A 27,627-nucleotide genomic window follows, 5' to 3' on the forward strand; every position below is an offset into this window, starting at 1 on the left:
TTATTACATGTCACATTTAAGCAAGAACTCACAAGTAGGGCCATGTCGGTTTGTATGCACTTAAGCAACACGTTATTACAGATGGACTGCTATAAATAATTAAAATTCTACAGTGAGCTTACACTATATTATACAGTATGGTTACCTTGATGAACTTAAACTGTCTGCTGTACAAAATTGATAAGATGTTGTTTTTCCTTTAGGCTATTCATGACACATGGCCAAGCTGCACAGAGACCTGATAGCAACAGAGTCTCAGAGTGTGTTTCCCTCAAGCTTTTCAAGGAATACCACCAAGCACGAAACAGGCCAAAAGACTGCAAGGGTAAAACATTGCCCATTCCACAGTCCATTGTGAAAACGTACGGTCACATTAAACAACTGCTTGAAGACAGCCGGACCATTCAGGACCAGACCAACTTGGTGCTAGTCACCATTAACAACACCACAGTGTGTTCTTGGTGAGATACAGTTTTGGCCTCATGCATGTACTTTAAATATATTTTTCTTTAAATATTTGTTTTGTCCAAATGTGTCTCAGAAACAATTATTTTATTTTATTACTGCTCCATTCAGTGTTTTTACTTGTTTCACTTACTGTGTGTGGTTGTTTTGGAGAGGAGGAGACCTGGTTTTTTGCAGATCCTGAAAGTTGGAAAAAAAAGGTCTTTCTATCAATTTTAGAAATATTAGGGCATTAAAGAATCTTAAGGGATTAGTTGCCACAAATGTTGAACCAGCAATTTAGCATATTTATTTTGTAGTTTAATTTAATGAGTAAAGTACATTATTTTGACCACTAAATGGTGGCAATAGCCTCTAGGTTATGCCAGGTCATATGGTTTATGATGTCACATTGGGTGTGAGCCAGCTTCACAGGGAGTGTGTTAGATATGTATTTTTAACAAGTCACAGTGGCGGTAAATTAAGACAATGGAACATAGGCAGGGCACATATGGTTCTTACCGTATTCACCGTAATCACAGCAAAAGACAGCAAAGGTAAATCAGGTCACTTCACTTTATCATCATATCACAAAACCAACATCATTCTGCAATAAATGGGAGCATCACCCAAAGATATTTAATAGTTTGGACACTGATTCATTTCCTGGATGTGATACGAGTAAAGAACGCCTTTTCGCCTATGTAAGTGACTGTATTGAAGCTTATTGGAATTCTTTTACAGCAAATTTTGTCAAAATGAGTCAAGCTCTCGTCCATGGAGGTCCACATTTCTGATGTTACAAATCTTAAACATGTATGAAAAAGCAGAAAAAAATCCACACACTAGCATATGCTCCCACAAGATTTGTTCAATTTTGTGTGATTTTGTGTGAATTGTCTATATGTTGTCATGTCTGAAAAAAGTTAACACATTGAAGTGTCCCTCCCCCTCCAGGTTACATGAAAGGCAGAAGAGGACAGACCAAGAGTCATTGTTAAAAGGTGCAGAGCTTCCAGAGAAGGTTGCTACAGCTCAGGATTGTCTGCCAAAGGCAAGAGAGCTCCCCTCTGCACCTTTGCAACATGGACATGCGGTCATGGAGTTCCATGAGCCTGAAAACAAGGAGGGCGAGGCAGTAATACGCCATCGTCACAGTGCGAGAATTGGCTCAGCACAGAACCATCCTCCCGGGGGGCATGCATGGCCTGCTTCGTCCTCATATGGACAGGGGCAAGTGCCGCAAGTCCCAACACCAGAACCGTCCACATCTGAGCAGGGACACCCACCACCAGCCCCATATCCTTTCATGTATTGGCAGAGTCCCCCATCACCAGCCCCATATCCTGGCTGGTTCCCATATGGGCAGACTCAATTTCCACCAGCCCCTTATCCTGGCTGGTCCTTTCCGCCACCACCATCTCCCTCTCAGCAAAACTACCTCTTTGCTCCATATAGTCACTACAACATCCCCCCACCTCCAGTACCAACAGCATCCTCAGATCAGGCATCAGTGACTGTAAATCGGCAACGAAAATGGAGGCTGCAAAGGGCAGCGCAAGAGGACCAGGAGCGTGCGGCAAGAGGAGAGCCACCAAAGAAGCGGCACATCAAACAGGACTACCATTATCAGTGCAGCACATGTGGTCAGTCCAAAAGTAAAAGCACTGGCCATACCCAGATGAGGGGAAAGTGGTACTGTCCAGCATCTGGGCTAACAATTGCAGACTGGAAAGAAAGTCTTGACAAACAATAAAAGTTGTCTTCAAGACTAACACTTTGTTTTGTGTTACATTTCGCACTTGGTGTTTGTCTTGTGTTTGCATGCTAACAGTCTGTCATTTATTTGCCACAAGTGTTCTGTCTGCATGGTTACATATCAATATCACTGTTACATTGTTACACAATATTCCGGGGCCTTTGTTTTGTTGATGTGTTCATTTTTTTAAATACTTGATTAGTCCATGGTTGTTTGATAGTTTAAACCACTGGATACACGTTGTTACATTTGTTCATTTGTTATCCATACACTATTGTTCACTCACCCTGGCACTCGCATACACCACTAATGTTACAGATTTTTCATATCTCATTAATTTATTTGTAAATAATGTTATTTAATACATTTTTATTTTTAGACCTGAAAATTTGTGAGTATTTTTTGTTGCCAGTACACAACAAAAAGTGCAAATTTTGTAACAGTTTTGAAAGATTTAAAGGGTCTCCTAGAATTTATAATTCCAGTCATTTTACCTGTCAGTATATTTATACAAAAAAGGAAGTATGTTTTGTTAAAAGAAATAACTTCTTGCTTGCTAATATCTGTTAGCAAGCAAGAAGTAAAAAGTACAAGAAAATTAGCACAAAATCAGAAAAACTACCACAAAAAAAGGAAGATAAATAAAATATTACCTTGGGGAAAAATGCTGAAAAGTTGCAATCATTTCTTTAAAAAATAATTTAAAAGAAATAATAATAATTTATAATAATAGATTATTATAAATTAAGTTCTCTGGACATTTTCCAAATTTACGTATTTCTTGCTATTTGCAGGACATTGTAAAGATGCGCATTGCTGTTTTCCCCATGTTTTTAACAGAAATAAAGCAAATTTGTTCAGGGTTCAAATGGTTTAAATACTTGAGAAAGGTCCCTGAAAGCAGCACAACAAAAGGGATGTCATTCTAGGTTTCTAAGGGTTAAAAAGACTGATTTATGTTATAATGTAACAGTTTTATTGGTATTGCAGGAGGGTTATGGTAAAGTGACTTGCATTCAGGAAGTGCCTTCATAGTTTTGTGCTTATTAAGTGCTTTACAGTTCAGAGTCACAATCACCTATTCACACACTATTTTACAGTTGTAGCAGAGCCTGCTGTACAAGGTGCCACCTCACTTGCAATACAGTCTAGACATTCACGCACATTCACACATTAATGGCACACTCATAAGGAGCATTTGTGATTCAGTATCTGGTCCACTGACACCTGACCCAACAGTACCGACAGTAGGAGCCGGGGATCGAACTTCCAACCTTGTCATTGTAAGTTGTCCCTCTCTCTCTCTCTCTCTCTCTTTCCCCTCCCTTTTTCCTCCCCCCACCTAGCAGTCCCTTTTGCCCCGTTTCTGGCCGAGTGGTTAAGGCGATGGACTGCCAATCCATTGTGCTCTGCACGCGTGGGTTCGAATCCCATCCTCGTCGCTTCCCAGTTTGCTGACAGATGCTGTGTTGACAGTATAACTAACTCCAGTAATAAATTCATGCTTTAGAGCAGTCAAATTCTCCCACAAAATTGCTCACTTTCTCATTGACACAAGAAGACTTGCCTTGTTGCGCTGCTCGTTAGCCAGCGATCCTGTTCATGGCTTGCATGATTTGTGGTGCTGTATTCCAATGGCGCAGGGCAAAGGAAACTGGTCGCTCCTTGTTGTCTTTACAGGGGTGGTGGGTCACCACTAATTGGCTGTTTGGCTCCTGTGCTTGAATGTTAGCTGGCAGTCTTTGTGGCTGTCTGATGCTAAACTTTGTGGTCTTGGCAGGAAAGCAAACTAGCCAAGGCTAAGCCGTTTTCACGGGATTCTTTCGGACAGTGATTGGCGGAGATTGTACTGTCTTACCCTCTCAGAGATATACATTTGACGTCCTTTCAAGTAGAGAGCAACGTCACTATGCCACCAAACCAAGGACATCAGTTATGCCAGTGATACGAGTTGATCCAAAGTACATCACTCTGCCCATCCGACTAGCGTCTTTTATCTCGCTGCTTTTCACTCGTCACGTCCTCCACTGAAAGTAAAGAGCTGTGGAGAATACGGGCATCGATCCCGTTACCTCTCGCATGCTAAGCGAGCACTCTACCACTTGAGCTAATTCCCCAGTAAACACTGACATATTGCATTCCAAGGACACTCAAGGAAGGGTAACTTTTGTTTGCTTTTTATCATACCACATCACATGGTCACCTTAGCAGCTATGGTACAGAGACGAGGTGGCCGAGTGGTTAAGGCGATGGACTGCTAATCCATTGTGCTCTGCACGCGTGGGTTCAAATCCCATCCTTGTCGCTTTGCAGTTTGTGCAATTTGAGGGTTAATGGAAACCTACCAACAGATTGCAAACCTTTCAAACAGGAAATACAGAGGGAACCACTGAGAATGTTTATTTTCCAAGTTCAAAAGTTTTATGATATAGTTGTGACATCACAAATTCCCAGAAGTCCTGGCTGTTTTAAAGTACAGTTTCTGAATTAAGACTTGAGCATTTTTCTGTGGACTGAGTCTTTTGGTACTTTCAGTTTCTATTTAGCACACTTGCCTGCTTTATACTAATAAAAGTAATATAAATAGAAATCTGACTTTTTAGGATGTGGGACCTTTAGTCACAGATCAGTATCGTAGCAGGTGTGATCACAAGAGCGTCTCCTGTGTTTTACCTCAAAAGCTACATGATCAGATTTTACTGAAATATACTCTTCTCCAACAAAGCTCTGATCATTTAAGAGATTGGAGCACTTCCATTATACATTGTTAAAGCTTTATTTACATAGAAATGTTGACTTGGTATGTCGATTGTTTTTGATTTTTGCCTGATGTTGCTCCTGTGGTCACAAAGAATAAATGGTCGGAAATATTTGGTTCTGAACAGTCACGTTGACTGTGTATGTAAAATATCTTTATGCATTAGATACAGCAGTCTATCCACATCATACCAAAGTCACCGCATCACCAGATTTACCCCTCTCATTCATTTCACCTCTTTGGCTCTTTCCCCTCATCCTCTCCTTGTGAAAGTCACCCACATAGACATTTTTTATGACCAACGGCCTGAGCTGAACAATATAAACTCCACAAAATAATTGTCTTAACCACATTACATCAGTCTTGGCTGGCACAAGCACCTCATGCTAAAGCTGGCTTGCAGAGGAAATGTGGCCAAAAGGCAACAGGTAGGAGTGATCTCACATGTGGGTGATGCCACCGAACTCACAGGTGGAAAAATGAAAACACTAAAGCATTGTACTTAACCCTTAGATTGATAGAATTTTTCTTGCGCTGCTTTCAGATGCCTTTAACAAGCATTTAAACCTCTGAAACCTGAGAAAACTGATTTTATTTTAAAAAAACATACACAATAAAAATAATGAGCAACTTGCCAAGTAGTATCCCACAACGGCCCTTTGCTGCATGCCCCCCCCCCCCCAACTGTCCTGTCTATTAATAAATAATAATCATAATAAAAAAAAAAAAAAAAAAAAAAAAAAGTAAAAAAAAAAAAGTGGCATGGGAAAGGGAAAATTATCCCAAAAAATGATAGCAATATATATACAATATAGGTCCATCAATAAACCTCCATAAAACTATGATGGTTAAATATTTCTTTCCAATACTTTTTCATTAAGTAATCTAAACAACTTTGGTCCTGATCATAACTCCCAAATGTTCATTCATTTTTGAAAGATGAACCCTTTAAATGCCAGATTTTGTGAAGATACCACTATATCTATTTAGGAAAAAAGCCATAAAGATGGAAATATTTCAACATACTTGAGGCTAAGGCAATTTCTCTCTATAAAATTATTGCAGGCTTAATTATGTTTATGATTAACTGATTAACAAACTTAGTATTGGACTGACCTGTTTTTTCCCCATGCTACACCTTTGCAGCACTGCATGTTCCCATGTTGTTATGATGGTTGCAGAGGTGATGTTGATATGCGTCAAATGACTATCAATTTATGCAAAGAGACCAAGCCAGTTTGCTCAGATTTTAATAGCTTAACTACTATAGTGTTTTTTTGATTAATTTAATGACTTAAAAGAATACTACATAGGGCTGCAGCTATCGAATATTTTAATAATCTAGTATTCTACTGAAAATTCCATCGATTAATCGATGGAATCGGATAAAACATATTTCTGTTTAGTTAAAGAGCAATTATAAATATACATGAGACAATAAGACATTTCATCTAACAATGAACCATTGGTTTCCTTTTTTAACTACCCAGTTAGCTTTAATATGTTTTTATTTTCCACCCTCATCACTCTGCAGCGCTGTGTTTTTACAGATTAAATAAAGCCTGTGTGAAAGGCACGTTAGCCACGCATCGACAGTAGTCATAATTAATAGAAACCTAGCCCTCCGCAGGGCTAACGTTATGTTAGCAAGGTACAGTAACGTTAATCTCATTAATTAGCACTACCTTAACTTAATTTTGCCTTGTCTCCGGTGACGGTCCTCCGCTCTCGGAGTAAACAGGGGGCCTTCGGTGGAGATGCTGCAACATTGAAGACGTACTTTTGTTGTATGCAAGCGCTGTCTTACAGTGAATACACGCAGCAGTGTTCGCCTCGGTGTCCAGCTTGAAATGCTCCCACACTTTTGACATTTTCTGCCTTTTCTTTGTGCCTTTCTCTTCGCTTTCGTCGCCTTCTTCATTGTTACCTCTTCATCCATGGTTAAAACCAAACATATCCGCTGCCTCTTTTTTATTCCTTTACGTGCGTGACGTCCGCGCGTTGTGCCGCATTAAAAGTAGTCCGGGCGAAATACCATGCTTTGAGCTGGCAAAATTAAACGATTCCTCGAGGCAGAGAAAATTCCTCGATCATTTTTTGTAATCGAGTTACTCGAATTATTCGAGGAATCGTTTCAGCCCTAATACTAGATGACAAAATTATTGCAACTGTAAAATGCAGAGTATAAAAAACACAAAGAATGACAAAGTAGTAGAAGACTTTTTTTTCAACCAAAAACACAGTAAAAAGTAACTGAGGTATTGTGAAATTAGTTACTTTCCACCTGTGGTCTGGCAGCGGTTAACTGTGTGTAGGAGTTCATTTATTGCCAGTGTAGGAAGTTTAAATACGTCTCGGCAGTTTTTAATTAGTCTGTGGGTGTAGTATGAGTGAGTGTTTGGTTGTGTGTGTGATGCTAATTAAAAGTGTCCTGTCTCAGTGCCTTTGTCTCATTTATAAAACCAGCAGACGGACAGATTGAAGACGAAGAAGAAGAGGTGACACACTGAGAAGGCAACTACTGATTTTCTCACTCTCTTTCGGTTACTGTGGTAGTGTCTCTCTTACGCTCCCTTGCTGTATCATAGTCTTTAGACTTTAGTCAGCTTAGATTCCATTTGGACAGAAACTTGAGTGAGATGATGATGAGGATGATGATAAAAACGGCACTGTGGTCCTTGTTGCTTGGCCTCACTGTTACCTACACTGCTGCTGCTGGACCAGGTACGCTCTGACGCATTTGTTTTACCTCCTAAATCTACACTGTGGCGCTTTGTGTTTGTGTACCAACACACTGTGTTTAACCCTTTAAAACCTGTGCAAATTGGCTTAATTTATTTTTTTCAAAGAACGAAAGAAGACAATGAACAACTTACAAAGAAATGACCTAAAACTTATCAAGACATTAGTATGAAGATACAGGAAAATTACATGGAAAAAAAAGCTAAACTAAAAATAAATATATATATATATGTCTCTTTTAAAGCTAATTTTCAGGTCATTTTCTTGTCATCTTTTACTCATTTTTTGCAATGTGCTAGACATTTCGAGCCAAGTTAGTGACTGCCTTTTTCCCATGTTTTTGGGGAAACAAATCAAAGGAATGTGATCACAATTTAAAGGTTTAAATTTTTGTGAAAGCCATCTGAACGCTGCACAAAAAAACGGATCCAGGTTTCAAAGGGTTAAATTGACTTTTGAATACCTTTTCTGGTGCATTATTGCGCATTAGAAAGTCATTCTTTATCTAATAATGCAATAATATCACTGGTGTGCCTTACATGATGAGGTAATGCACCAAATATATCAAAAATGTCTACTAATGAAGTTGTCATATTACGTAATATACAGGATACTTTGCAGTGTATTACTCTGCACTTCCAAAAATTCACATTATGATTCATAATTATGTACCTTTGATGAAATGATATGTCTCATCATGCACATATAAAGCCTTATACCTTCAAATGATGTCCCCATATGCCTGATTTTATCCAGTAACACATCTTCTATGCCTAAAAATACCTAATAATATTGTGTAATGCGATCTCTCTTCAGGCAGCTGTGTGGGTCGTTGTGGCGAGGTTTTCACCAGAGGCCAGCAGTGTACCTGCGACTTCAGCTGCCTGCAACATAACGAGTGCTGCCCAGACTTTCTGACTACCTGCAACTCTGGTAGGACACTCAACAGAGCATGATATACAACAGTACAGTTTTATTGATTCATCTGTGCGAATTATTATGTGATAGCTTCAAAAAGTAGCATGACATAGCAAAGCTATATGATATAGCGAAGTAATACAGACCAAAGAGTTAGACATGAAGGTAATAAGTGCGCAGTGCAGCCTGTCTCTGACTTAAGGTTTATAATGATTACATTTTGCAGCATAAGCTTTATGTTTTTGTCTTAAAGCTGAAGGAATTATTTTTTTATATCATTAATGAATCTAACGGTTCAAATGTGATAGGGGTTGGTCATGCTCTCACGCTGACTAATCCAGAATGCTTCTTTTACTTATTATTTTGGTTTCTATGAACTCTTTTCACTTGTTTTGCTCATGGTTTTGAATTTTATAAGGCTTTTTAGCCTTTTGTTTGGTTTCTAACTTTTAAGCTCCCTTTAGCTAATTTATTGGTTTCTATGGAGCCAATGAGCCTCTTTAGCGTATTGTTTTGGTTTCTATTAACTTTTTAGCTTGTCTTTGCTAATTTTTTTTGTTTCCATAAAACTTCTGAGTGTTTAATATTTTGGTTTCTATTAACTTTAAGCTTCTTTAAGCTTTCTGTTTTAGTTTATATAAAGTTTTTGGATTCTTTTAGCTCGGTTATTAGAACATCTGCTTCTAGGCTGATAGAATATAATACATATAATAAGCCCAAAAGAAAGATAGGCCACACCACAATGTTTAACTACATATTTTTAAACTTAACAGTTACGGCTGAGATTAACAACAGAAATAAATATGTTTGGAGATTTCCCAGAACTCCACAAATCAAAAAGGGATTTTTCAGTTGGATCATTGCAGAAAATAAGCTATGTGGTAAATAAATGTACTTAGACATTTAGTTCAGAAAGATAATCTTCACAAATTACCACCACTTTCAGGATTTTTGTGTAAATGTAATTGGCAGGCATAAAAAGCTATTGTTAAGAAACAAGGAACTACAATACAGACGTGTCGCTAAACTACAAGGCTGTAAAGCCATGTTCAGCACAGTTCGGCATGATGACGTTATGTGGTCTCATTTAGCCGCTTGTTAGCAAATGTCTTTATGACACATATAAGTTTCAAAGTTTGTGAGCGGTGTATTTTTATACTTACTTAAAACCTCTTATGCAAATATTAACAACAGACCTTATTTTCAGGCTTCTAACAAAAACACAGGAAGTGCATGGGAATGTGTCAATTGGCCAAAACCAGACTCCAACAGAAAGCTTGAATTCCTGTGTGTCTGTTGGATGCATAAATGGACGACTGTTTGATAATACATTAGCTATAATAACATTATGAGGCAATAATTTGTGTCTGCTAGTTTGGAGTTTGGAGTTAAATATTACAGTTTTGACTGTATGAAGCTGGGTTGATCATGTTTTTTTGCTCTGTCTGTTGTTCTCAGTTCAGTCCTGTCAGGGTCGCTGTGGTGAGACATTCAGGCGTGGTCGGCTGTGCGAGTGTGATCCACTGTGCATCCAGTACAACACCTGTTGTCATGACTACCAGCTACACTGCGGTAATGGCCAACAACCACAACAACCACTACAACCACACAAGTATACACAGCGCACCACTGTGCGACACATACACAATAACAACCGAGTTTAACATAATGAAGCTTTAAGAAGTGTGAATGAACAGACAAACAGACAAAATATCATTATTTGATGGCTTTGTTCCACTTTGTCTCTCTGTCCACAGATGCCAGTGTGTCAGTTCCACACACCAGGACTTTCCAGCCTGTGAGGGCTGCAGCTTCAGGTTGGTAGCCATCAATGACAACCAACTAACAGACAGAAGGGCTTCCACTTCTCTATAATTGTAGCTATTAGGATGGAATTTGCCATCACCTACTGGATATATCACTGGTAACTGAATATAGTTGTCAAAGAAAATCCTAACCTAAACCTGTCAATTAGTTCCTTTTTTTTCTTTTTTATATTCCCTGTTAGATGTAGTTGGAAAATTAATCTGAATTGACATAATGAACTTTTTTGTACATGAATTAGCCTATATTTTGTATACGTGTTAAATGCATTGAGCAATCCGCAAATAGTTCAGCAGTGGCACAACGAAAAAAGGACGTGACCCATGACTGCAGACAATTGAAAAAAAAAAAAATTCTATGCATAAATACAGATGCAAAGTAATGCAAAGACCTTAAACAGGCAGCTTCTCAGAATTTCAAAATAGTTTTAAGCTTTAGGCTCTTCAAGCAAGCTTTAAAAAGCTGAATACTGTGTTGTTAAAAAAAAAAACAGCAGTGTGAGTGACTCCAAAAATCCAATACAATGTATAGAGGAGCACGGCTGTGGCAAGAATCCAAAAACAGGTAGAACACCAGCGCTCACAGAGAACACAGCTGACACAGCCACATACCAAAAAACATCATCACACACTATATGCACTACACAAATTATCTTCATCAGTCTACGGCTGCTGCTAGAGGCTGCGAAAAACCCTTTCATTTTATAGCTAGAGTTTACTAATGAATGAAAAATTTGTCACGTTATGAACAGTGGTTAAAGCAGCCACAGCCCAAAATCCTCTGCCTCTGCCAAAGCATTTACACTGCTTTTTAAGTCTAACAACATTGCCAAATGAGTTGTTATATCAAGAAAGTAACACCCAAAATGTTTAGTGTGCCATTATAAAATCAGTTTCGTCTGAACAGCTCTTATGCCTAGGTCCTTAAAAGGCCCAGTGTAATTAGATACAGTGTATTATCAATATATATCCTATCAAATGAGAGACCTCATGTTGCTTCACTATAATTTAGTTATAAACTTAAAGTAAATACATAGCCTACGTGTATTAACTGTTAGCATTTTTATTTACCTTATTTCAACTTACACACCATGTCCTCTTACTACACAAATAACTTACTCACATATGTATAAGAAGTCTGTGACGTTACTAGCTTACCTGTGTGAAGGTTGACTGCCACGCCGTTAAAAAAAAAAACACCTTGAAATGGAAAAATGTACATTTTCTTTTTGTTTATCTTCATTTTCCCATTCGGTAGTATGTGTCTTCCCGTATTTTGTCCACTGCTCGGGCGTCCAGTTTCTCCTCGGAGTTGCTGCAGGCTAGCTAGTAGCTGTCTTAACTTCTGCCGCTTTGCTAGTGTTAGGCTGCTTTCTTACAGCCTTTTTAACTTTATAACTTGATTTTTTTAAGGTAAGGACAGCACGGGGACAACGTCTCCTCAGTTTCTCCGTCGTTTTAGCGTCCGCGTGTTCAGAGGGACAATAACTCCACTGTACACACAGCACAACATACAGGTGTTTGGTCACTTCACATCTCTCGTATCACTGCGCTATCTTAAACCATCCTTGACTATTAAGGGAAGGTACGCCACATTATGTAGTTCCTAATTTTGACTTAAAGAGGAGAGGACAATATAATGCAGGCCTACACATCTACCATTAATGAAATTAACTTGTCTAATAAGCTTAAGAGAATACAATAATGTATTAGCTGGAAAGGGGGTGCTTATGAGTGAATCAGACTGCAATCTCAAAAATTCACCTGTGTTCAAAGAAGAATTATGTTTGATTTAAAAAGTTGTAATTAAAAGGCAAACCCCACCAATGCCATGGTTCTTTTCCTTTTTTTGTTTCTTTTTAAGTAAAATAGTCTATATCAATCGATAACAAATTATACGCTTATTTTACATAAACTATCAAAAATATAAATATTTTCTGTTTTCTTTGGTATTCTTTTCATATAGATACGTAATATTGACTGTTGGATTATATTTATAATGATAATATTGTCCAATGTTGTTATTTAATCATGTGACAATACGATTCACAGTAGCTAGTTTGGGTGCAAAATCTGTAAGTAGGGCCCGTCATATTATTGTCCTCAGGGGCCCGCCATAACAGCCTTATAAATGAACTTGCTGTGAGTTCTGATGTTCTCCTTATTTTTGAATACCAAGCAGCTGCCCTTTTCTTTTTTTGAATACCAAACTGATGATGGATAACAGGTGCATCCTCACAGATCTCATAAAACTGATATATTTCTTTTTTCCCCGTTATTTTCTCTTCTCTAGTGAAACGGAAATCCCAGAGAAGTCAGAAGAATTCCAACAGTGAGAGCGAGGAATGGTACACAGGTACATGTTGTCCTCATGCTGAATTTGTTGTTTTTCTGAGACAAGAATCAGTGGGAAATAGCTCTGTGCTCCGTCCAAAAAGTAACTCAACCTGCCAAACAGCCCTTCTAATTCACACACTGAATCTAGTTTGTTAGATCCATGCAAAAATCAGCACATTAAGGTTTTATAGGACTTTATGTGGCAGTGAACTTTATTACTGCTGCATAGTAACAAAACATAATTCTGTGGATGTTTCATTTTATGTTTCATTTATTGAAATGATTGATGCGGTTTCATATGATGGTAATTTAAGATATAGTATATACATTTTTTTACATTTTTTTTATTGCTTTTTTTTTATGTAGCAAGGTCACTCTGCTCCCTGTACCCTCGGACTCACTGTCCAGGTGCAATGGGCCTCAACACAATGACCGCCTCTGGCCCCGCCCCTCCCGTTGTACCATCCAATCCACAGCAAAATGGTTTAGAATATTTTCTTTATTATTTTATTTCCTTGCTTTAAAAATAAAATCCCAAGAGATATTTTTTCTAATTACATAAAAACATTAAAACTATCCCCTTCCTTTGTCTCCTGTAGGTGGACGTAACATCCCTGTTGGTGGACTGCCAGTGTCCATCCCTTCATCTCATACTGGACTTCCAGACTCCCCAGTCCCTGGCTCCTCTCTGCCCAGCTACAGTGCTCTGTCTCTGGGCAGCAGTGCTCCTGTCAGTCCCTCCGGTCCTGGAGGTGCTGATGGAAATGTCCATATGGTGTTGCCACCTGATGGAGTGGCTCCATCAGGGCCAAGACAAGGTTGTTGTTTTTTTAAACAATATTTCTATGAAAATTTCAGCATCCATTCATCCATTTTCTTCTGCTTATCTGGAACAATGACAAAGACAATAACAATAATAATAATACTGACAGATTATAAATTAGCCAAAATACATAAATAATTAATTTGATTTGAAAAATAATAAATAACAATAAAAAAGGAATAGTAAAGTAATATAACAAAGTAATAAAATAAAATAAAAGGATCAGCATGGACCAAGTCAAGGTTAATAATACAGAGATTATCTTAAATTCAATTTCAATATAAAATGTGTTAAATATGATTGGGGTGTATTTTAACCATAGCAAAAAAATGCATAATTAACTATAATTTGTGTATTTGTTTGTTTTGTTTGTTTGTTTGTTTGTTTGTTAATTGTGTTTTTGTTCCAGTGTTTCCAGATTTCAGTGTTCCAGCTGACTCCAGACCCAGCACCCTGCAGGATGTGGCCCAGGCTTTGGGTCTCTCTGTGGTGGATGGAGGTTCTGAGGGACCAGGGACAGGTCGTTGCATTTTGAACAAATTAACGCTTTCGTGTCTTTACATATACTGTATTACAAATATTATATATTTTTTTAAATTAGACACATATGTTTACAGTAATGACAGCTAATCAAATAATTTAGAAAGATTTCCTCGTGACACTTTTAGTGTCTCTACATCAAAATCTATTGATTTGTTTGGCTTATAATACTAAAAATAATGGGGGAAAAATGCCATTTAAAAGTGACCTATTCTGTAAATAAATCACATATGCGGTAAGAAAAGGTGTTGTGTGTGTAATTAATGTAAAATGTAGTGTGTAATACAATTTTTTGTGTGTGTGTGTGTGTGTGTAGGACTCCTTGCTGATGTCAACCTATGTAGTGACGCTCCCATCAATGGACTCACAGCTCTCAGCAATGGGACCATACTAATATTTAAAGGTCAGTCATCCCGTTGTCACCAAGGATAAATCATATTGTTACTGTCATACTTATTGAAGCATATAATGTCAAAATAGTGTTTATGTATGATTTGAGTGTAATCTATGTGTGTTACTGTGATTGATTGATATATACTATCAATCAATCACAGTAACACACAGTAACATATGTTGACTGATATACACATATATATATATATATATATATATATATATATATTTGTGTGTGTGTGTGTGTGTGTGTGTGTGTGTGTGTGTGTGTGTGTTGTTTTAGGTGAGCTGTTTTGGTCAGTGGACCCTGTCAGTCGCTTAGTTGGTCCTCCACAGAATATCATGGACACTCTGGGTGTCCCCGCTCCCATTGATACTGTCTTCACACGCTGCAACTGCGACGGAAACACCTACATCATCAAGGTACAAATATTACTATAACCCATTATTACAACCACGGTGTCATTTCTGCTATCACTGCCTTGACTACAACTACCATCCAACCAGGGAGACCAGACCTGGCGTCTCGATGGGAACATGGTGATGGAGCCGGGCTACCCCAAACCTCTGGCCTCTGAGTTTCCAGGTCTGACAGGAAGCATCCGCGCTGCACTGGCAGTACCAGCCACCATGAGCAGACCAGAGACTGTGTACTTCTTTAAGAGCGGTGAGGAAAACAGAAAGACACAAATAAACCAACAAACAGCGTGACAGAGTCACAATCCAGGGTGGGGAGGATTCACTACAAGCACTAGCAGCTAGCCCAGTGCACAGACAGCCACCAACCAAGAGCAACGCACTGGCTGACTGGCCGAGAGCACAGTGAGGTTTTGTGAGAACAATAACCTCAACTTAAGGTCCGCTCACCACTTTTTGGGGGCTTTCAACTCCAGCTCATGGTCTGTATTATTAAATGAAACTGGGGTCAAGATGTGACCCAAATGCAGGTCGGTGGACGTGTCTGTTGGTTTAGAAGCTGTTGTTGTTGCCACCTGAGCGGGGCCGTGAATACAGACAGTGCAGTTGCACCGGGGCCCATGAGGTGGGAGGCCCCTCTAACAATATGTTAAATGGAAGATGGCATCTTTGCAGAGAGCTCCACCTTGAAAATATGCCTGTGCACAAAGAACTAAAATTGCCTTATGTATGTAGTCATTTACTATATATTCTCTCAAAGAGGCAAATCCATCTCTGTCATCGATTTATTTATTTATTTTAAAATAATCAGTAGAAATCCATAATAAAATATGGTGCTTATTCTACTCTACATTCTATTCTACGTGCTCTGTCAACACTCTCTAGATAAATGAACGAAACAAACTTGCAGATAGTTGGACATACTGTGTCTTTTTGATGCCATCCAAGTTTATGAACATCACTGATGGTAACTCTCCATGTTTATCCTCTAGGAGACATCATGCAGAGGTTCACCTTTCCTCTGGACAGCACTCCCTCGTGCAGCATCAAACCCAGGAGCTCTGCCAACAGACGTTTCGCTCGCCAGGCTGGTGAGTGGCCTGACAATGCATTACCCCCAGAGGGTTGGGAAAATAGAAAATGGAAATGATCAAAAGCCCAGAGAATGAATTAAAAGCCACTTCTAAATACCCTTCTAAATACTCCACTTCCAACAATTTTTCCTACTTTTGTGACAAATTTCTTTATATGGTCATCTGCTCCTGGCATGCGACGACATTACATACACTGCTACATGTAACATCTGAGAAACATGATCTTAGTCGGTGACTGTTAATTTCTCCTCCCATTCAGATTGTATTCCTGTTGAAACATCATCAGCTGAGTCTAGAAGCTTTTATAGGCAATGTTTCAAGGTAGAAAGAGCTGCTATTTTCCATTACAGTCATTCCCACGCTGCAAGTACACTGCTACATGTACGTAGCTACAATGTTCTACAAATTGCAAGAAGTTTGTAGACTTAGAAAATTATTTTTAAAAGGCTAAGGAAACACTATATTTATAATTTCATACAACACGTTTATTTTTTGAGCATAATTTTATTTTTATTTTTTAAACTAATTTCCAGGTAATTTTCTTGTACTTTTTTAAATGACTAATTTCTTTTCAAATTTTGTCATTTCCTTCTTTGTTGCCAATTGACTTTTTTTCAATGTTTTTGAAGAAATCAAACCTATTTGCTCACTTTTCAAAGGGTTAAACTGTGTTATTTTTATTTCTTTTGTCTCTAAGTTCTTCTAAGTGGAGAGATCAACATCAAAGTGTCTCTGAAGGGATTTCCCACCCCAGTCACCTCTGCTTTGTCCATGCCCAGCCCTCAGAGGAGCGACCTCTATGAGCACTACGTCTTCTCTGGACGTAAGAACCACCCTGTGTGCATTCTGTTCATTCTCATTAGAAAAACATCAAGATTAATGGAGAAAGAGAAGTAATTTAGCATGTTGACTGTGAGCCAAATATACACTGTTTTTCTTTTATTCTAGTGCAGCTCAGTGTTAAACTATGTTTCTGAAGCTTTTCCACTCGTCCAGTTGCAGCATGCGGTGTGATTAGTTTGGTCTGAGATCAAGTCATATACTCTCGTCTTCTCTGCAGCTCTCTTCTTCAGCGTCCAGATCTCAGGCGACCTGCCAGCGCTGGCCAAACCTGACCCATCTGCAGCCTTCGCACCCTTGCCAATCCTCAGTCCTGCTGCCGTGGCAACCCACTCTGCCATGGCTGCTCAAAATGCTAACCCTCCTCTTCCCAACTCCATCCAAGTCTGGCTGCGCTGTCTGTAGGGACATCCCAATGACAAGGAGACAGAGGCCATGTTCTGGCATTTTCTGCAATAGCACAGCAAATTTTACTGAGAAAATATGCCCAGTGATCAAAATGTAACAATATCCTTTAAAAAAAGAAATAACTAGATTCATATCAAGATCTTTTATTTTTCCAAGTACATTTTTGCACAATGCCAACTAAACACCATCACACATTTTAATCCTCTAACACCTGTGAAGCCTGAGAAAATTGATTTGATTTATTTTGAAAACATGGGGAAAAAAGGCACTGAGTGAGCAACTTGACAAACAATGTCTACCAAATTGAAAAAAATATTATTATTAAAATTATAATTATTTATAATCTTGTCATTATATCATTAAAACAGTACAGGAAAACATTTTTTATTTTTTTTTTTTAAATCACTTTAAGAACTTTTAATTTTTAAATATTTGTTAAGTCTCTCATTGTCCTCTTTCTCTCAAGCCCAGGTTTTAAAGGGTTAACAGCGCAACACTGCAATAAAACCCTAAACCTTCCAACTGCAAAAGACACCTAGGAGATTACTTCTACGGAAGTTAAAAGCTTTTGGAAAAGGTTGCCAGTCATTTTGAGGAATTTTCAAGATGACCAAGTATGAAACATATTATCCATTAGGTTTGTAATAAACAATACTCTTTATGTCAAAAAAATAATGTGTGTGAAATGTACGTGGTTTAGTCAATAAAAAACCAAATAACAAAAATGATTAATGTTCAGTGATATAAAACTGACTCAGTGGACCACACAACTGATGAGAAATTAACCACATATCGCCGCTACTCATAATTCATCTTTATTATTAAAACAAGTGTATCAACAGGCCAAAGACATAGCGAAATAAAGATACATGAATACATGTCAAACTAAAATTACAACACAAAACTAAAAAAAAAAACCTTACTGGGTTTCACAATGTGACCTCACATATCTCAGAGAGGATCGCACACATCCAAAACGGTCATATGTTTCATTTTATAGTGTGATAATTGCTTTTGAATGGACAGATTTATTGAAAATACTCAATGTCTCTAAATTCTACAAAGAAAATAATTAGAGAAATAAGCGTCATCTTTTCATTTTCTTATTGGATGAGACGGCTGAGCTGCTGCTGGTGACATCATAGTTAGGCGATGCCGCCTCTGCCCATGGCTCCGCCCCTTCCTCCTCGTGAGAAAGTCCCTGAAAAAAACAGATGAATGTGAGGAGGAAGCAGTTTAGAATTGACTTAGATGATCCACTTGATCAAACATCATCCTTGTTCATGATATTTTTATCTTCATTATTTTTGTTTCTTTTTGTACGCTGCTCTCTGCTTACTGCACTTCAATAAACAGCTTCATCATTACTCACAGACTGACTGGAGTTTATTGTGTTTGTACTATAAGTGATTATAAAGCGGTTCTTAAAGAAGTATTTCACTGCTGGAAGAGAAGCTTTTCACAAAACTGGCTGTTCAGTACCCCCCCCCCACTTTCTTTCTCTGCAACACACCAGAACGACAGGTTTAGAATATAAACACATGCTTATGCACACACACTAACACACACAGCGTTTACTTTTTGATCTCTGTTTTTTTCAGCCTCTGTTTTAACAATACAGGAAGCAGTATGGACCCAATTTCCTGCTCACAACTCTCGTATTACAGACAAACAGGGCACTGAAACATGTTTCTGAGGACATTTTAGGCAAAAATAGTCAATACAGACAGAATCTTCGTTTATATTTGATCAGAACTGCCTAGTTTTACTATTTAATATGAGTTTGAAAGAGAGAGCGACAGAGAGGGGTGGTTCTATCTCTTTTTTTTTTTTTTTTATACTTTATTTTTATTATTCATATGAACATACAAACATGTAAGGTCTGGGTATTACAGAACAACAGGTAAAGAAGACAAAAGACAGGTAATTAAAGGATCTCCTACATTGGCTAACTGTAGCAATCCCATTTTTCCCAGTATTTATCTCCCTTCTCCTTTTGTAGTCTTAGGGAAAAAGTCATTTTCTCCATTAAGCGGATCGAGTTAACTATGTTGATGAAAAGGAAATAGAGGTGTGTTCCTCTGTAGCCAGCTTTTTGGTAATTGTTTTTGCTTGCAGCCAAAAAAATCTTCAGAAGGTAAGTATCCCTCTTACGGAGTCCTTTTGGGATAATTCCAAGGTATAAAAAGGTGAAAGAAAAATCAGTTTTCAGGTTTATAATCTTTAAGATTAAATTGTCCACACCTTCCCAAAAGTTTGACCCATGGCAAGTCCAAAATATGTGCATGATCGGCCGACGCTGAACCACACTCCTCCAGCATGATTGCTGAGACTCACTGAATTTGGATTTCTGATTAGGTAAGAAAGAACTGCATTTAAATTTTTTCCAGCAAAAATCTCTCCATAACAGAGAGTTTGTCAAGTTTCCACTGGGTTTCCCAAGCTTGTAGCCATGATTCCTCTGATATTTCTATGTTGGTTTCCTTTTCCCAGCGCTGTTTTATGTAATTTGTTGAACTCATATTCATTGAGGAGAGGCCCCTGTATAATTTACCTACGATGCGGCTAGTATTTTTGGAGTTGTAAGAATCAATAAAAATTTGTGTTATTTTGGAGGGTTCAAGGGTATCAGAGGTCTTGATTTCTTTTAAGAAAAGTATGGATCTGTAGATACCGGTAAAATCATTTTTGCCTAACTCATACGCCTGGCACAAGTCCTCAAATGCTTAAGGTTTCATTTGTTATGATTTTACAAAAGGAAGTGAGGCCTTGTTTAGTCCACTGACTATACCTGTGATCCTGTAAAGCTGGGAGAAAGTGTGGGTCATACGCCGGCCAACTCAGGAGTCTGATTTCTCTGTGAAGCTGAAATCTTTTTAACACATCTGACCATCTTTTCATTGAAAAACCATTTATTGATTTTGAAGTTGAAGTACCTCATTGAATCTGCTAGGACAGCCCAATACTGATTGTATAGGTAAGTCCATTAAGGACAACTCGATATCTTTCCACCGAGCCACATAGGCTGGATCACACCAACAAACAAGGGGTCTCAACTGGGCTGATAGATAATAGTCTTTAAGGCAGGGCAGGGCCACACCCCCTCTCTTGACCGGCAGCTGTAATGTTGAATACTTCACTCTAGGTCTTTTATTATTCCAAATAAATCTGGACAAATGAATATCCCACTCTCTGAATCAGTTTATGGGCACTTTCTACTGGAAGTGCTGTGAATAAATATAAAAGTTTTGGAAGAATGTTCATTTTGATTGTCCTTACTCTGCTACCGAGGTCGAGAGGAAGCGAGTCCCACCTGCCCAGATCATCATATATTTTCCTGTTGATGTGTTTATAATTAACATCATACACAGCAGTGACAAATTTTTCAAGAAAGAAAGTCCTGGTACTTTTATGAGTGGCTGATGCCAATTAAAATGATGTTTGTCCATCAATTCCTGTGAGGAGAATAATTCAGGTCAAGACTTGAGTTTTTTGACATTTAAAGTATAACCGAATATCTTCCATATCTGTCCAATATGTCCATTAACAATGGTATTCCAGATTCAGGGTTCTTGATCGTGACTCAACACATCATCCGTGACACAAGCAGATTTTGTTATCCACCCCTCCTATGCATATACCTTCCAAGAATGTTTCCTCCCTGATGGCTTGGGCCAATGGTTCAATGTAAAGATTAAAGAGTAGCGGGCTGAGTGGGCAACCCTGTCTGCACCCACGTTGTAATAGTATTAAATTTGAGAGACTCCCATTAATTTTTATCCTTGCTGTTGGGGAAGAGTAGAGTGCTCTTATGCATCCTATAAAGGCTTTACAAAATCCAAATCTATTCATAACTTTGAATAAGAAGTCCCATCCCACTGAGTCAAAAGCCTTCTCAGCATCAAGGCTATAATGACTGCGCCAGCTTCCTTTTGGTGATGTAATCAATGATATGAATTGCTCTCCTTATATTATCATGCTTGCTCTGTTCCTTTATAAACCGGCCTGATCCTCATCTATAAGAAAGGTCATGACTGTATCAAGTCTTTTGGCTAATATGGCTGAGTAGATCTTATAATCAGCATTTAATACACTAATTGGTCTATATCCTTTACAATGTGATGTATCTTTGCCCTCCTTTGGTAAGACTGATATAAATGCCCATTCCATGATGGTGGGAAGGGTTCCATCTTTTAAGGTGTAATTAAAAGAGGCTTTTAATAAAGGGAGCAATGATTCCTTCATGCCTTTGTACCATTCAGGGGGGAATCCATCACAGCCTGCGGATTTATTGGTGTTCAGGTCTGATATTACCTTATCAATTTCCTCAATGGAGATTTCAGATGTCAATCTTTCATTTTGGTCGTTTCCAATAGAGGGGAGGTCCAAAGAAGCCAAGAATTTTTGGATTGTTGTTTCATCAGCCTTGTCTGGCTGAGCATATAGTGATTTATAGTATGTTTCAAATGCTTGCTGGATTTCCTCTAATTTCGTAAGCATCTTGTTAGTTAAGGGGTCTCTAATTCTATGAATAGTGTTTGCTGCTTGCTGCCTTTTAAGTCTCCAAGCGAGTAATTTAGATGCCCTAGGGCCTGGGCTTTACAGTGCCTTTGTTGCATAAATCTTAACTTTTTCTCTATATCCTCACTAAGAATTTTGTCAATCTCTTGCTTGACTGGCCTCATTTGCTCAAGTATGGAAGGATCCTTATTAATACTGTGAGCTTGTTCCAGATTTCTTAGTTGTTCTTGTAGGTCTGACAGTTTTCTCGTTTTAATTTTTTTTAACATTGCAGACTTAGCTATGATTTTCCCTCTTAAAAAGGCTTTGGCTGCATCCCATAAAATAGCAGGGTTGACCTCACCATTATCATTATGTTCTAAGTAAGTTTTCAATTCGTCTGCCATTTCAGTTTTAAACGTACTACTATTCAATAAACTCAGATTTAATCTCCACAGTGTATTTTTGGGGGTTCCATCTAATGCTAATTTCAGGTATAATCCAGAGTGATCAGAAATATCCCTCTGTCCGATTTTAGGTGGTTCTATCTCTTGATAAACTCCTATACTACTGAAGTTTGATGAACAGCCCTGAGAACCAGCAAAAAGCCGCTGGGTAACACTAAACACATCCCATTGTTACGATACAAAGCTGCTCGCAAACTGCGATCCTTAAATAGCCCTGCATCATCTTTACTGTCACTGACGGTTGTAGTTTCTCACCTCTGCGGCTGAGTAACGTCCGGGCTTCGCCCCTCCCTCCTCTGGCTCCTCTGCTCATCAGACTGCTCACTGTGCGGCGCTGAGCTGCACTGCTGGTGTCTGTAAAGAAAGCCAGAGATGAGCAGTGAAAGCGCATATTGCACGCTAAACAGAAGCACACAAAGTCCAGTCGGACTAGCACAATAATTCCAGTATGTTATCATGTAAATATAGTGACTGTTGGTTGAGTATTATGATGAAAACTGAGCTGTTAAGGATTAATTGGTGCTCAGTAAACAGTAGAAATTACCAGGGTCCTGGCTGGTCGACGGCAGTGATGCGTCGTCACTCTGCTGTCCTGCTGACTCCATGTCTGTTTGGCTCTCCAAAGACGATTCAATACTGGGGCTGCAAAACACAAATACTCTACTCAAACACAAATCCTTAAAGAGTTTGTGGAAGTAAACATTCTGATGACTGTCAATGGTACACAATCATTTTTACCACAAATACATTGGTGAACTTAAACTGCCCGTCACATCTCTGCTTCTCTAATGTCAAACCCACAGATTTGATCGCCTTTTGTAGTGTTGGTCCCACACCTCACGCCTGACTCACCCCTCTCCTTCCTGCTCCATGAACACTTCATCTCCATCATCTGCAGCGGAAGCCAACCCAGTGGAGGCGGTTACCATGGGAACTGACTGGGATGCCATGTTGTCACCGCTGTCCGAGGGCAGAGACTCTGTGAAGACGGTCACTGACACAGACAGAGACTTTCTGATGTAGCAATTGCGGTTAAAACTGAGACATTTCGAACGGTCATGATGTACAGAGTGTGTGTCTCACCTGGTGCAGCCACTTGTAGAGGCGTAGTGGGGACACTCCGTCCTCCTCCGTCTTCGTCATGAGCAGCCAGGAACAGAGGAGACTCATACATCCCCAGACCTACAACACAGCACACAGGGTTAAGTCAATGAATGAACAGGAAACTGATTTGTGTGCGTGTGTGTGTGTGTGTGTGTATGTGCTTGTGGTACCTCCTTGAGAAGCCAGCTGTCCCAGGTCAGAGTGTGAGGCTGATGTCTGAGGCAGCAAGTCTTCCGGAGGTCCAAACCTGAACCTGGTGGACAGACCTGCTACCTGAGGAGAGCTGAGGAGTTCAGAGAAACAAGTGAGAGTCACATGGTGGGTTTCCATTACAGATTTGCACAAAACTTAAGCATTATTTTCGAAATGTCAATAAAACACAATTGCTCTATGACTGCGTTTCCACTGAGTGATTTTATGCAAGCCAGTTCCTACTGACAAGCACAAAGCCATAGCATCATGGGAGCTAGAAAAGTCAAAAAAGTGTTTCCATTGCAGTTTTGCCAAATATGGCTTTTTCGAATCGCCTGAAATACAACCTCATTTGAGCGTAAACACTTTTGGTGACAAATGGGGGATTTTTTCAAATTTGCGTGTTTCCATTAGGCATATTTTACATATGTAATTGCAATTTGAAGGTTAACAAATTACCTCAAGAAATCTTAAAAGTTTTAATAACTCTGTAAAATAGGTTTATGTATATAAATTATGATAATTATGAATATAGTTCACCGGGCACTTTTTCCTGGCTTTTTAAAAAAATAGTCTTCTACATCTACTAAGCTCTTTCTTTGTGTGTCTTTCTTGTTTACTATGCCAGTAATGCCGTCTTCTTTGGTGCTCATTGTTTAAATGAACTGAAAGATTGAATTGTGGAGAATCTTAACAAGTTAACATTGTATATAGTGTGTCCATATTTACAGAATTTAAACATATACACATATTGGTATTCATGATCTAAGCAGCAAAAACACAGGTGTTGTACATACAATGAACTTCTATAAAAATCAAATGCATAGTAACCAGACCGGGCCTCTAACTGAAATGGACCTGCATTTGTCAAAATGTGAAGCCACATCAAGCTAGTTAAAGGGACTGGGCATTTAATTGGAACTAGTCTTTTAATTGAAGTTTTTATGGTGTATTATATTTAATAAAATGTTATAATTTCTCCCAATTTCAAGTGAAGAAGGAAGCCTCCACCATAATACGCTGCAGTAACGCTTCATGAAGACATCCAATCTGGATGAAAATCCAGGTATTTTCAGCGCATAATAAATTAAAAAACAAAACAAAAAAAACAAAGGTGTTTTGAAAAAAACTAATGCAGTTCTATGTGTGAAATGATTTTCAAAATACTGCTGTTGGATTTTTGGTAAATTCTACCGGCTAATCTCCAACATTCACACAGGTATTAAATGGCCACTTGATGTTCGAGATACGTGTCATAGTCTGTGTGTGTGTGTGTGTGTGTGTGTGTGTGTGTGTGTGTGTATGTGTGTGTGTAGATCTTACTGTATAGCCTCAGCGAAGCCATCAGTGCGATGTGGGACAACCAGAGTGGGAGTACTGGGAACCATTCTGTCGTCATCATCAAAGAAATGTTGCTGCAACACACAAACACACTCACTACAGATGCAGATCTGCTTCACATGCTCACACTCTAACACTATTAAACTCCAACATATAAAGGAGAATGTCATCTAGCTCCTAAACACGCTCTCACTCACTCCGTCTCTTACCATGCTGCCTATTCCAGGGGTGAGTTGAGGTCCGCGTCCTACTGATGGTCTGCGCAGCTGCGAGGACTGTCTCTGAATAACACACACAGGTCACCACTGTCAGGGCTATTTATTCAATGATTTTCCAGGAAAATTTCAAGGCAATGATCTAGAAACATCATTTAAACATTTGGAAAGGAAGTAAAGTAAAATCTCAGTCCTTCAAATAACAGATGAGTGGGCTATTAGTCTGTTTGGAGAAAATCTTGGTTTTATCTTGTATGATAAAAATATTGACAACTTTGTGATTTTTCTTTTCTTTTGTCACAATGCCACTATGTTTTTAGATGAAAAAAACAACAACATAAACCTTAAAATGAATTCTTTTCAATAAACTATATGCAACGTAGATTTTTTGATTATCACAGCCTGGGGTATTTTAATGATTAGCAGTAACACTGATTCTGACAGTGCACCTAGTGGAAATAGCATGTATTTTCTCCATACGCCAAATCTTGATGTCATCTGACATCATCAGATGGAAAATAGTACAAAAGACAAATTCCAAGGCAAAAGTCCAGAATGACACCACAAATAATACAATGCATGTTTTTATGCTTTGATGGCAGTGGGATGAAAAATTCTAGTTTGAATGGGTTTCATTGGTGCATTTTTTTACCCTAACAGTCTGAATGTAACAATTTTGTTTCCACGGTGTATTTTCGACTTGTCGGAGCTGAGCTGGAAATTCCAAGATTAAGCAAAAATACACAGACGGCAGCGCATGTAGATGCAGCAGCCTGTAGCTCCTCAAATCCTTGCTACTTTTTTCCTATATTTTGCTATATGTTTCTATTTTATCGACTCCATGGCTCCTTCTACTGAAGCATGACTTTAACCGAAAGGGCCAGATGAAGAGAGGGAGGAGAGCCGGCATCAGGGCGAGGCTGACCCGAGTTGGATCAAGAGCTGCTCCTCTACCAAGCCTTCCTCTGTCCGGTCGCAAGAGAATAGAGTAGATGAGATGTGACTGAGGTTCACTTAACAATGGGAAATCTGAGACTGCTCTGTGCACATCTTCACAGAGACATGGTTAACCCCTAACATCCAGGATCAAGCTGTTGCACTGAATAGACGGACCTTGTTGGGAGCCATAAGGACACAAGACTCTGATTCAAATTCAAAAAATGCATTGCAGGAATTGTATGATGCCATCAGCAGCAACATTACAAAGCAACAGGATTGAATCTTCATAGTAGCTGCTGAGTTTAATCAACTCATCCTTCAACTCCAAAGATGTAGCAGGATCAAGGACAAATGAAATTTTGTTTTTTTAAATTTTGTTTAAAAAATGACTAATAAATAAACCTTCTACCTTCTTCTAAAATGATCAAAATATGATGAATGAAAAGCGCAAGAAATGCGCCAAAAAGTCCCTTAGGGTTAATCTGATCAAGCTTTTTGTGTGTCTGTGTTTGTGTGTGTGTATGTGTACCTGTGTGTGAGGGGGTCCCAGCTCTGGAGCAGGAGGCTGGATGTAGAGCCGTGGTGGGAGGGGGTGTGGGGGTCTCCGTGGGTGGGGCAGGCGGGGTGTGATGGAGGAGGAGGAGGAGGGGGAGGGAGCAGAGGAGGAGGAGGTAGGGGGGAAGTGGACTTGGTCTCTGGGAGGGTCGGATTCTGATGCGGCGCTGCTGCTGCCTTCGTCTGAAAGAAAAGAGTGACTCACATCAGATGATGTCAGAATTTAGAAGAAAGAGGAGTGAGAACTCTGATGTCGCTCACTATTTTACCCTTAACGATATAATCTTATTATAATGATAGAAGTAACAAATATATAAACTTTATTGTAAAAAAAATGAATGGGGCAATTCTTTATCCATAAACAAAAATGTTTAGCTACACAACCCTCTTTCCATCTTTTCTTGATCGATTTCAACTCAATGCTTTCCACTCTTGCTCTTATGAACAAGAAAAGGCAAAAGATTTTTAGAAAATTACAAACATTAGTTTTAGTTTAGATTCATATATCACAAGCAAGACCTTTCAGATACATTTCATATTTTTTCCTTCTATCATCAGACATTCACTCCTATTCAATGAGGCACCCAAAGGACTTTCATTTACTTTACTGTCGCACTAAGTCACCAATTTTTTTTAAATCAAATTCAGAGCTCCTCATCTCTGGAATTTACTAAGACAACCTTCATCTTCATGTATCACTTTCAAAACTCCTTCAAAAAACATTTTATCTAAACAGAATTGACTATATGTATTTTAACTCGAATTTCAATAATTTTTTTTGTCTGGAGTCTATTTCTTCTTTATCAAGTCTTTTTTGTTCCTCTATTTTTCAAATTTCCCCATTGTGGGACTAATAAGGGATCATCTTCTTATCTTATTGCTACATGTTTGTTTTTTTAAATCTTTTTCTTGTTTTTTTGTTATGCTTTTTGATTTACTAGGTTTTAATGACTAGTTGATTTGAAAGGGAGGACGTAATATATGATTCTGATTCTCATTCTGATATAAGCCCTTTGGG

At 38.6% G+C, this 27,627-nt stretch overlaps 2 protein-coding genes and 2 non-coding genes across 5 annotated transcripts in view; 2 read left to right on the forward strand and 2 right to left on the reverse strand.

Annotated features, from left to right (window-relative positions):
• Positions 1–4,247: 4,247 nt before the first annotated feature.
• trnaa-agc (transfer RNA alanine (anticodon AGC)) lies at positions 4,248–4,320 on the reverse strand. The gene has a single exon. It is a non-coding gene; the product is annotated as a tRNA-Ala (tRNA).
• Positions 4,321–4,426: 106 nt separating this feature from the next.
• trnas-gcu (transfer RNA serine (anticodon GCU)) lies at positions 4,427–4,508 on the forward strand. Its single transcript has one exon. It is a non-coding gene; the product is annotated as a tRNA-Ser (tRNA).
• Positions 4,509–7,480: 2,972 nt separating this feature from the next.
• Positions 7,481–17,648, forward strand: prg4a (proteoglycan 4a). The gene is made up of 14 exons (XM_088085065.1): positions 7,481–7,685; positions 8,520–8,636; positions 10,080–10,193; positions 10,379–10,438; positions 12,738–12,800; positions 13,190–13,264; positions 13,381–13,599; positions 14,023–14,124; positions 14,461–14,547; positions 14,821–14,960; positions 15,045–15,204; positions 15,947–16,045; positions 16,746–16,871; positions 17,109–17,648. The coding sequence occupies exons 1-14, from the start codon at positions 7,601–7,603 to the stop codon at positions 17,291–17,293; spliced, it is 1,632 nt and encodes a 543-aa protein (XP_087941191.1). The 5' UTR covers positions 7,481–7,600; the 3' UTR covers positions 17,294–17,648.
• A 442-nt stretch (positions 17,649–18,090) lies between these two features.
• LOC121950960 (nucleoprotein TPR) overlaps positions 18,091–27,627 on the reverse strand; it is a 51,142-nt gene continuing 41,605 nt past the window's right edge. For both annotated transcript variants that reach the window (XM_042497104.2, XM_088085064.1), the window contains exons 47-55: positions 26,584–26,792; positions 25,110–25,181; positions 24,883–24,974; positions 23,538–23,650; positions 23,347–23,445; positions 23,116–23,257; positions 22,808–22,905; positions 22,519–22,617; positions 18,091–18,497 (exon numbers count right to left, since the gene is read on the reverse strand). In XM_042497104.2, coding sequence (XP_042353038.2) covers positions 18,442–18,497; positions 22,519–22,617; positions 22,808–22,905; positions 23,116–23,257; positions 23,347–23,445; positions 23,538–23,650; positions 24,883–24,974; positions 25,110–25,181; positions 26,584–26,792 — 980 coding nt within the window. In that variant the 3' untranslated portion in view covers positions 18,091–18,441. The remainder of the gene's footprint in view (positions 18,498–22,518; positions 22,618–22,807; positions 22,906–23,115; positions 23,258–23,346; positions 23,446–23,537; positions 23,651–24,882; positions 24,975–25,109; positions 25,182–26,583; positions 26,793–27,627) is intronic.

The sequence above is a fragment of the Plectropomus leopardus genome, chromosome 12 (genome assembly GCF_026936395.1).
Source record: "Plectropomus leopardus strain MGB_pleo_1.0 chromosome 12, ASM2693639v1, whole genome shotgun sequence".
Taxonomy (NCBI): Eukaryota; Metazoa; Chordata; class Actinopteri; order Perciformes; family Serranidae; genus Plectropomus; species Plectropomus leopardus.

What these genes read in the sequence shown, in the direction of transcription:
- prg4a (XM_088085065.1), top strand. Translation starts at nt 7,601, where the DNA reads ATGATGATGAGGATGATGATAAAAACGGCACTGTGGTCCTTGTTGCTT. An exon ending in TCTGACTACCTGCAACTCTG is followed by an intron (nt 8,637 to 10,079) that starts GTAGGACACTCA and finishes TGTTGTTCTCAG; the next exon opens with TTCAGTCCTGTCAGGGTCGC. An exon ending in TGTGAGGGCTGCAGCTTCAG is followed by an intron (nt 10,439 to 12,737) that starts GTTGGTAGCCAT and finishes TCTCTTCTCTAG; the next exon opens with TGAAACGGAAATCCCAGAGA.